The following is a 10,630-nucleotide window of genomic DNA, read 5'->3' on the forward strand; positions in this document are numbered from 1 at the left end:
TTTCATCCGTCCCGGACGGTCCCGAACGCTCCCGCTGATTAGGGTCTCGTTTATGAAACAGGAGAAGAACGGATTTTTACGTAGCTCAGATATATTAAAACCCCTTTCAGGATAGTGAGACAGAATAAGCAGCACTCAATAAGTTTTATAAATAAAAAGAAGTACTCTTTAAGAGGGTTCAGATCAACTGATCCAATTTGACCAAATAAAAAAATTCTGAGTGTAGTAAATCTATCCAAAAAAAAAAAAAAAGCATATTGTACCATAAATACTATTTTCCTGTGTTGATTTCACAGGCATTCAAATATTGATGTTCAAAACCATAATTGTACTTTTTATTTACGTTTTACATAATACTCAATGTAGACATGACAATTAAAAATTTAGCTTTGGTTGATAGGCTACTAACAATTTTATTTAATGCATTTTCACCCCACAAACATTTTATTAACCTTCACATGGTCTTCGTTTCTTGTTTACACTTCTGGGCTTCGGGCTACGACCCCAACAATTGATTTAGCAATTGTACAAAAGATATACATTTTTAATCATACAAATAATCATTTTTTTTTGTTTACTTCTAATCTATTAATTCATGCTGTGTTTTTGGAGATATAAAGTACTTTTGTATCCATATACCACGCAAATCCTCAACCACACAGTTAGCTTGCATATGAAATGTTATTTTTTTATGATAGATTGCATTTATGCTCTAGTACTAGGCCTTCATTTCTGTGTAAAATTTTTCAGATTTATTATTATTTTTTGACACATGAAGAAAATATATTTAGTTTTTTTTTTCCATATTTATATTGACCCCGAAGACCAGACGTGTAAACATTTTTCTTACATACCTTCAGAACAACCGAATCAAGCCCAGTTTTTTTGTGTGCGTATAGATAGATAATGTATGAAAAGTCACAAAATCTTATTCCACTGAGATGAAGGGAACCTTTTTTTATTATTAAGTAAAAGTTGATTGGGGTCATAAAGATGACCTGATTGAGGGTTAAACAACTGGTAAGACCCTCTGTTGAAGACCCATTGTTAAATCCATAGTTGTTAATACAAACCTATTTAATAAATCATCCCCCGCCTGCATATTCTTGCTCGCATCATAGGTAAATAATATGCTATTTGCAGTTCTTGTTAGACTGCATGTAATTTGCCCCGTATTTGTTTTCTGCACAATGACAATACAATTAAAGATGAAAGAAATACAATGTGTTACAGATTGTTGTTGTATGTTTAGCACTAGTCTGTTGTGCAGATAATGGATAGCAAAGACACAAAGACCAAAATAGCATTCTCACATTTATTTGGGTCCATTTGAATGTCGTTAGAAATAAAAATTTTAACTGTTTCTGACTGGAATGAAGCTCTGACGGAGAGGTGGGTGGAAGTCAACCTCCACACCAAACACTGTCCAAACCTCACTCACTGATATGAAGTCACAGAGGCTTATGTGTCAAAATGACTAAGGTGACAGTCAAGCTCATCCAAGTTATGCTAAACACATCAGGTAGACAATACAATGACTCAAAGTGCTGCATAAACTTCCCCTCACATAAACACAAGCAAGTCTGTTATTAACAGGACAGATCATTTCTTGTCTGTCTGTCAGTCAGTCAGTGCATGAACCAGTAGAGACAAACACAGATCTATAATTACTGACGAGCATTATGGTCAAGCAAAAAAAAAAAATTAAACAGTTCTAAGGGGCACAGAGAGTCAAGAGCGCCCTTGAGTGCGTCGCTGGAATTATACTGTGATTTATTTTACTTGGTTATGTATACAAATCCCTGGGTATTAAAATAAAGCTCTTCATGTTTTCAAATCAATGCAAATCACAATGTAGTGAAAAGGTACTGATAAAATTAACAGTAATAATCCTGGAGGCTGATGCAGACTGATTATCAAAAAACGTTTGTCGTCTTAAACAAGTGCATACGAAGGATTAGGAGTCCAACTTTGTGGGTCATCTCAATTATATTATCAGAATTATAGACTATGCTGATAGCTTCCCATTCAAAAAAATCTCTTCTGCTCAATGGCATACATCTTCCCGACAGGCAACTTCCTGAAGAACAGACTGTTGCCTCTGCTCATGTTGCCCTGAGACACACAAGGACAGAAGGAGGAATCAGAATTAGATTATCGGACAGTTTCTTCAAATGGTAACAATTTCTAATAAATCTGTGAAGTGTTTTAGGTACTAGGTCACTTCTAGACATAGTGGTCAACAAAATATTTTTCTCTGTTGCTAAAGATGTTCTGCCACTCATCCAGTCAACAGATGAACTTATTTAGATGACAAGAGAAACTACTTCAGCAACAGGAGAAACAGATCCAGCTGACTAGAATAAAACTCTTTTTGATTGTTTTATGCAGTCACATAGTTAAACTCATTACTACAGCAGGATGGTGCTTTAAATCTATTAGCCATTTAACTCGATTAGTCAGTTTCCAATTAACATTAGAAGGTCATTAGCAGTTGAACGGAGACATTCAGGAACAGTTAACAAATCCCCATTTCAAAAAACCTGCTCACCTCTCGGCTCAGGTGACCCCAGCAGTGGAGCCAGTTGGGATAAATGGCAGCATAAGGTGGCAGACCTCCAGCCAGCCTGGGTCAGATCAGGAGAAACATTACTTACAAATTATTATCTGTATACCTGCATTAGTCTTAAATATGGTAAGAATTAGTTTAGAAAATACAGATAGCCTACATGCCAATAGAAGTAGTGAGTAATTGAGAACTTGATCATGAGGTGAAAGCATTTAACAAGTTTAAGATTAAAAGCTTCTCATGAAGCCAAGAAACCAGATCTCTGACTATTGAATCACTAGGCATGCAAATCTCCTTTAACGCCACTCACAGACGCATCCACTAGTCACACAAAGTCCCTTACCCACAGTTATTTACTGCCATCAGGTTGGACACCAATACAAATGGATACGTCAGCATACTTGCAAAAAACTGAGAAAATGTCAAAAAGGAAAAACAAAACAAAAAAAATGTTAGAATGAGAGCAATGGCAAAACCTATTCAGAAAATCAAAATAGCCCTTTACAAACACATTAAAAATAGAATCACTATTGGCTAATACATTTTTTTTTTACTCGTCAGACAAACACAGACCCACATATATAAAGCAAAACATTTCTCTCCAATTTACTCTTTCAGCTGTCATCTGGTTTTCAAAAAACAATAATTGTATTGTGTTTTCTACTCCTATATTTTAATTTAAGACCAATACTTTAGTTTATTCAATTAATTCAACACCTTGATAAATGAGCTTGGCATTATTTTCCATCAGTCCAAGTCTTCTAATGAGTAGGTGCTCTAGGTGCTTACTGGACAGTACACGAAATATATCAGTGCTGCGAGTAAAATCAAACAATTTACCAGCCAATGGCTGTTGATTGACAGACATTTAGTCTCTTAGCTCAAAATTTGGTACAATATGCGAATGATTCGCATGCTTTATAGAGGGTGGTATCAAAAAAAGAATCAGACGATACTTTGTGCTTCCCAGTGATCATGTGAATAGCTCGTGTCAGATGACTTACCCCGGTCACAGCTTGAGAGCAGTTCTTGATCTCTCCTGTATGACTCGTCTGAGATAGGCACAACAGGATAATCGACTCAGTATACAAACTGCAACTATGATCGCTACATAAGTACAACTGTTGTTCTAGCAGAACACTATGCAATGATGAAACAATAAATACAGAAAAATGAAAGTATCTCACATACTTAATCTAGATTCCAGATGCTTTATTGTTCATACATGAGTTTGTGTGTGTGTTTACGTACCGAGTCATCTATAGTGTATGTGTTTATGAAGTGAGCAAGGATGTTGCAGATCCACAGGGAAAGAGCATCACCCAGTAAACGTGGAATGAGGCCACTGTGGGTTGACAAACACATAAACAGTAAAGTTAAAGATGATTTGGATAAGTTGTAAAATTGCCTGACAAAATTCAGGAAAATGTCAAAACCAATCAATTTTTATTTACTACTTTAAATTACTAGTACATTTGTGAGGTTTGACTGATTTTGAAACGGATTGCACTTACGCAAAAAAACCCAGCATTCCCTCTTCCCTGTAGATGGTAACTATGGAATCAAAGACGCCACTGGAAGAAACAAACAAACAAACAAACAAAATGTAAATTTGTGATGCAGAGAAGAAATCACGAAATCCCAGGAGAAAGAAAATGACTGACCAGTATTTGGCTTCTCTACCAATAAACTGGACCATGCATCTGAGAGTGATCACTGAATAGAGAAAAGACAACAGTGACATTCACAGATTGAGAGAAAAATGAGATTCAAATAACAAAACATGTTATTTATTGTATTAACTGTATTTACCATGTAAAGGGTGCGTGAAAATTGTAGCACATGAGCGTGCAATCATCTCTTTAGTGGTCTGAGAGAACAAATTAAATGAAAGGAAAGTAGAAAAAACATCAAAAATAGACACAAAACATTTCAGCTTTCAGACAACAATGTGCAAACATGACAGCCTGTTTTGAATTATTTTCTACATGCGTCATTCACTCACATCAGACTTGTGACCATGTGAACACGCCTCCGCTTACATACAAGCTTACATCTCACCTCATTTACTATATGTTGCAGAGAACCATCCTGGCCGCTTTTCACCATCTGAGAGGGCGAAGAAATGAGATGCATGCTATTATATCACTGCCAAAGTTTGAAAGTTTGAAAGAAAGTTTGAAAGTTTGAAAGAAAGTTTGAAAGAAAGAAAGAAAGAAAGTTTGAAAGAAAGAAAGAAAGAAAGAAAGTTTGAAAGAAAGAAAGAAAGTTTGAAAGAAAGAAAGAAAGAAAGAAAGAAAGAAAGAAAGAAAGAAAGAAAGAAAGAAAGAAAGAAAGAAAGAAAGAAAGAAAGAAAGAAAGAAAGGGTGGACTGAAGCACTAAAATAATGCGTCTGCAAACATGCATGTGTTCCTACCTCAATTTTTTCCTCCTGGCACTTCTGTGGGTTATAACAAAAGTTAAAGTCAGATAAAAAGTATAGATAACCTCTGCTCAACTGCCCAGCCACAAAATTGCAAGTCACATTGCAACAGTCTGAACAGCACAGCCAGTAACACTCTGCACAGATCACAGTTAAAGAAACCTAACTAAAGGCTGGAATACACAACATGACTTTTACACAGGTCATGATACACTTGCTGACTTAATATTACAGAGAAAACTGGGCATCATACACTAAAGGACAGGAAGTGTAGTCCTTGAACTTCCAGACTTTCAAGCCATTCGAAAATCACAACAAACTCAAAGAAATATGTGCCTCGTTTCTATAGTATATGAAAACATGAGTTTTAAAATCAGCAAAATACATCAAACATGTTTGAGGACCTCCAAATGAATGGAATCATGGTCAAAAGCTTCTAAAAACAATTAAATAATAATAATAATCAATAAACAATAATAATTTTCTTCTAAATTAATCCATTCAGACTTCCCAAAATCTGGTGAATGGCTATGACTTTAATCAACTACCAGCTACACAAGTTCTCTGGTATCTTTCCTACAGTCAATGCATTCTTAGCATATTCTGTATGATAAAAGTCCTTTCTATTTCTGTTCTTGGCAGACACTTTCTTATCAAAGAGGTCTACAAGAAATAAACCTCTGAAGAACCTGGTGTGCATTTCGTACCTGCAAGACTTTACTGTGGACAATGGTGCCAATGGTCCCAGCACAAAGCCTTGGAGCGAGACCCTTAAACAGGCCTGATTTCCCATCGATTTTGATGATGTGTTTGGCTGAAAGACATAAATGAAAGCATAAGAAATGCATGCATTTTCCAGATATTATTATATTGGAGACTATATAAATGAATGGCAAAGTATACACACTGTAGAAGCAACCATTTGGGATACTCCACCCAAAAATGAAAATTGTCATCATTTACTCACCTTCAAGTTGTTGCAAACCTGTATGAGTGTCCTTCTTCTGCTGAACACAAAGGAAGATATTTTGAAGAATGACTGGAACTTTGGCACCATTTTTTCTACTATGGAAGTCAAAGGTGCCAAACAACTGTTTGGTTCCAATCGTACTTCAAAATACCTTCTTTTGTGTTCAGCAGAAGAAAGAAACTCATACACATTTGCAACAACTTGAGGGTGAGTAAATGATGACAGAATTTTCTTTTTTTTTTTTTTGGGTGGAGTATCTTTTTAATCTTACCATATGCAAAGAGGCCTGGAAGCTGGTACACTTGTCGACCAAACATATTCCTGCCTAGAGTAGGAGGAAGGGGTTCATGTCCAACCTATATTTGCAAAGTTACAAATAAGTTAGTGTGCCATTAAAGACAGGTGTGAAATTGTAAACATGTAGACATGAGGCAGTAGTATTGTTACAATATCTGACCTGGAAGAAAGACAATCTTTTTTAATAATACAATACTGTGAAAACACGTCACAATATATCAGTAGTAAACAATGTGAAATTAGGTATAAACCTCATTTAGATTTTAAAAATAAGAAAAGGCTTATTATGTTATTTAGCAGAATCAATTTTCTTCCACCGTTTCACAAAATAAATGGGGTGACATCAGTGTTTGCCTACAACACCACCATTGATACATTTGTTCAGACTGCAGTACAGTGTAAATGTAAAGTACAGCGCCTTACTGGTATCACAAACAATAACCTGCAGCAACCTTAATCAATACCCAGAAAGACAGACGTGCTTGCTTTGCCACAACCCTGAATGACACCAGGCACTGATGTGAATATGCATTTCGCGTTGTTTCCAGGGGACATATGTTACACATTACAAAAGAATGAGTTGTTAGTATATGTGCTAAACTTGCTATAAAAATGATTTCTGTCAGACCTTAAAGGTTGACCTTTCAGAGCATTAACATAAGATAGACAGCGGCCAATAACCCTGATAAAACAGTTAATAACAACACACTAATGAGCATTAACATCTTTATACCTGTACACACATGTACTGCACACAAAAATGTTCCTGTCTGAGAAAGAAATATTACCATATAAACAGGTAACTAACTGTTAACAAACCAACTGGCTAACATGTATCAACATGCTATCGAAACTGCTCGACAGCAGCGCATGTGCAGTCGAGGACTTGCTGCTGGTGTCATTTTTGCGTGTAATGTTTAAATCTTACCTGAACTAAAACCTTGATGTACATAAGAGGGTGGGAAAGGACTGTCAGTCCAGACCCAAGGAGGACTTGGCCACATGTGTCCGCCATTACTAAGACAATCCGAAACGTCCCCCTCCTTGACAGAGAAGGTCCGTTGGTAATACGCACAAAACAGTGTTGCCAGATCTCACAAAAAAAGTATTACAGTCTAAGCCTAAAATAAGCATTTTCCTCACGAACATAGGCCTAAATAGTCTATCTCCGTTTTTTGCACAGACGATGACTGCCAGATTTCCTTTAATACTTTACCAAAATTTACAAATGTTTCACATTCAGCCTCCATCTAATGAAATTAATGTTTTTTGTCTCTCGCGCGCGTGCACCAAACCTGTAAAGTTAGATAGACATATAATGGGGGTAAGTGAGTGAAGGGCAGGAGAAACTAAAACAAATTCAGGAGAATAATCATGAAATTATGTAGAAAGCTACGCAAATGACGACAGTGGTCGGTCATACTTTCGTGCTGTACCCAAGTGATACCCTTTTCGGGCACGAACAATACAAATAAAATGTAATGCTAAAAACCGCAACACATTTCCTATATTTTAAATGACTTCTAAAGAGTCGCTTATAAAAAAGCGGACATGGCAACAAGCGATGACGTTCCTCGTTGACATTGATCACCTGACTGGAAGCTTTTTCTTCGTTATTCGGGCCGGCAGGTGGCGCACTCTTACATCACATTACATGCACAGCTGTATGCTAGAGAAATTGGGTTAAGTTATATGAGCCTAATATAGTTATGAGTTGTCTGGCTACTGCTACGTTGCTGAATGTTCATTGAAGTAAAATGATATTTAAATTGTATTTACAGTATTTTATGAACAGAACAACGCAATGAGTGTTATTTTCGTTTACATAGTAGAGGTAAGCTGCCCCAGAGCTGAGCTGCCCTATGTAGTTCTGTGCCTGCTTCAAAGCCTGCTTCAAAGTTTGCATAAATAGGCTTTATAAATGCTGCACTAAAATGTATGGCCCAGACAGCCAGTGCAGTGGCGGCGCAGTGGGGATGTAGGGCAGGTGCAAATGGGCCGGGACCGATTGGGGACTCACCGCCCAATTAGATCAATGGAATTAATTTTTAATTAGTGGACCGGCCTCAATAAATATATTTATTGTATGGATGCAGTAATTTCTTGTTTCCCTGTAATTAAAAAGATACAGTGTGATAGGTTTGGCTACTGTTGCTTCAGCGGAGCGCTAACAAAACTGAAGAAGCTAAAAAAAAAAAAAATAGGCCTTAATAAATTAAGGCTTAGGCTGCATGTCGCATAACAGACGATATTTTCATTGAGAATGCATGCCATGAAGCCCTGAATTATAAACACCAAAAAAGGAAGGACATCGTGGATGAATTTGCCAAAATAAAGGCCTATGCAACTTGTGTTTTTACATGTTTGGCTGCTGTGTCAAGATCAGTTATGTTTGCATGCAGTCGCCTTGGCCTGATCTATTATTGACATTGGTTATTTGGTTATTTTAAACATTTTTTTTTAGTTCCGTTCCGGTTATGAAATGTTCTTGGGTAGAATGTGAGTGTGTGTGTTTGTGTTCTGTGTGGTATTTGTGATGCGCTACTAACAGTGAACGTACTTGGAGAGCGGGGTTAGGGGGGCCAGTTCAATTTATTTTGGATATTGCCCCGTGACTGACTCACTAGACCAGCTCTAAGTAGCTTTAAACATAGCAATTTTCATGACATACATTTTAAATATTTGAATTTAATGTTTCTGTGTTATAATACTTTTATATTTAAGGCCTAAAACCTCTTCACATAATTTATGAAAACAAAGACACCAGCGAAGTATGAAAAAGAATTTAACAAAGGCCATCCCCAGGCATAATAATCTTAACCAGATTCTACAACAACCTTACAAAATCCGGTAACACTTTATTTGAAGGGGTGTGCATAAGACTGACGACACTGTCATAAACATGACATAACACCTGTCATGAACATGAAGGGGTCTTTAAGAATGTTTATGACTGTTGTCATTAAGTGTCATTCGGTAAATTATGACACTTTAAATGCAAAGTTGACATTGTTTAAAATGTCTTTGTCATGACCAAGACAAAAATGTCATGTTTATGGCATGTTTATGTGTCATGACAGTCTTATGCACACCCCTTCAAATAAAGTGTTACCCAAAATCCTTAACTTTTTGTAAATGGTCTCTCCTTTTTTTAATAAAGGTTTTAATAACAATATTATAAGAAATTCCTTGAATGTTGGATCCAGTACTCCAAAATCAAAATCATTGCATATTCTTGCACAGCATTTGGACATTACCATATCAACATGTTGTTTCTAATAAAGTAAAAAATAATTTATACAATTATTCATAGATGTTATCCTGTAAATGCAGCCATTGGTAGATATATATTCATGCTGTTTGTGGTACATTTATTTTTTGTAACATCATTTGAAGATCTGGAACATTTATTTTTGTGTTTCCCTTTTTCATTTTTTTTTTTTCAACTGACTGACTTTAAAATAGACACTACAAAAAAGAATTCTTAATTTGGAACCTCATGACAATTTACTTTGTTTTTTTATATTATTAAATTTTAATTTATTTCGCAAAGTTGAATATTCATACTACAAAACTGACCTAACTAACTATATATATATATATATATATATATATATATATATATATATATATATATATACATATATATATATATTACCTTTTATAACACCAATCTCACACTATACTTTGAAACTTTTTCAAAAGTGAGATCACAAAACAAAAATCTTATAAAAACAATAATTTAAGCTTTTCAAATTCATGTAACTGCCCTAATATTATATATCATTTTTTATCCCAGTAATTTTTTTTATTTATTTGCATTTAATTTAATTTTTACATACATGTTCATTTTATATTTTAGTTGTCGTTGTTATTATTTGTTTTATGCACTCTGAACAACTATTACAATGCCTTGCTTTTTTTTTTTTTTGCAGCATATACTTGTCTGTGATTAAACTGTAGAAAAGAAAAACAAGGAATAAAGACCAGTGAAATCTTAGCTGATTTCTCATTATAAAGTTTATCATTTTGATCTAGTATTGGAATTGGACTGAATGAGTTAATGCATATGTGTTATAAGCCTGGAAGCTGATACTCTCAAGATACTCTTTCATCAGACAGAACTGTTTATCTGTACATCTCTGGATAATTAAGTGGTTTCATAAATCGTCTGAGATTGTCTGTACATTGTAATTTGACAGGTGGTGGAATTAAATTTGAATGGAGAGCATTTAAGAGACTAAGCAGGGAGTTGGAGTCATTCTGAACATTTACACCAATGTGAGGTGAGTGTCTTTTCTGTTTATCTCTTATACAACGAGGGTGATACAGAAATGTTTATTATAGTGATCAGAGGATGTTTCAGTTTAC

At 35.4% G+C, this 10,630-nt stretch overlaps 1 protein-coding gene across 1 annotated transcript; it reads right to left on the reverse strand.

The window, feature by feature from the left end:
* Window positions 1-1,301: 1,301 nt before the first annotated feature.
* On the reverse strand, window positions 1,302-7,807 carry mtch2 (mitochondrial carrier homolog 2). The gene is made up of 13 exons (XM_039691126.2): window positions 7,188-7,807; window positions 6,234-6,318; window positions 5,700-5,806; window positions 4,987-5,010; window positions 4,631-4,678; window positions 4,382-4,439; window positions 4,234-4,285; window positions 4,084-4,143; window positions 3,821-3,914; window positions 3,574-3,621; window positions 2,913-2,980; window positions 2,552-2,627; window positions 1,302-2,115 (listed from the first exon to the last, which is right to left on the reverse strand). The coding sequence occupies exons 1-13, from the start codon at window positions 7,272-7,274 to the stop codon at window positions 2,029-2,031; spliced, it is 894 nt and encodes a 297-aa protein (XP_039547060.1). The 5' UTR covers window positions 7,275-7,807; the 3' UTR covers window positions 1,302-2,028.
* Between the last annotated feature and the right edge of the window lie 2,823 nt (window positions 7,808-10,630).

The sequence above is a fragment of the Pimephales promelas genome, chromosome 1 (assembly GCF_988280905.1).
Source record: "Pimephales promelas chromosome 1, fPimPro1.hap1.1, whole genome shotgun sequence".
Classification (NCBI taxonomy): Eukaryota; Metazoa; Chordata; class Actinopteri; order Cypriniformes; family Leuciscidae; genus Pimephales; species Pimephales promelas.

Coding starts and splice junctions, on each gene's coding strand:
- mtch2 (XM_039691126.2), bottom strand. CDS start 7,274: ATGGCGGACACATGTGGCCAAGTCCTCCTTGGGTCTGGACTGACAGTC. Junction 3,622..3,820: donor CATACACTATAGATGACTCG/GTACGTAAACAC, acceptor TGCCTATCTCAG/ACGAGTCATACAGGAGAGAT. Junction 2,981..3,573: donor GCTCTCAAGCTGTGACCGGG/GTAAGTCATCTG, acceptor ACATTTTCTCAG/TTTTTTGCAAGTATGCTGAC.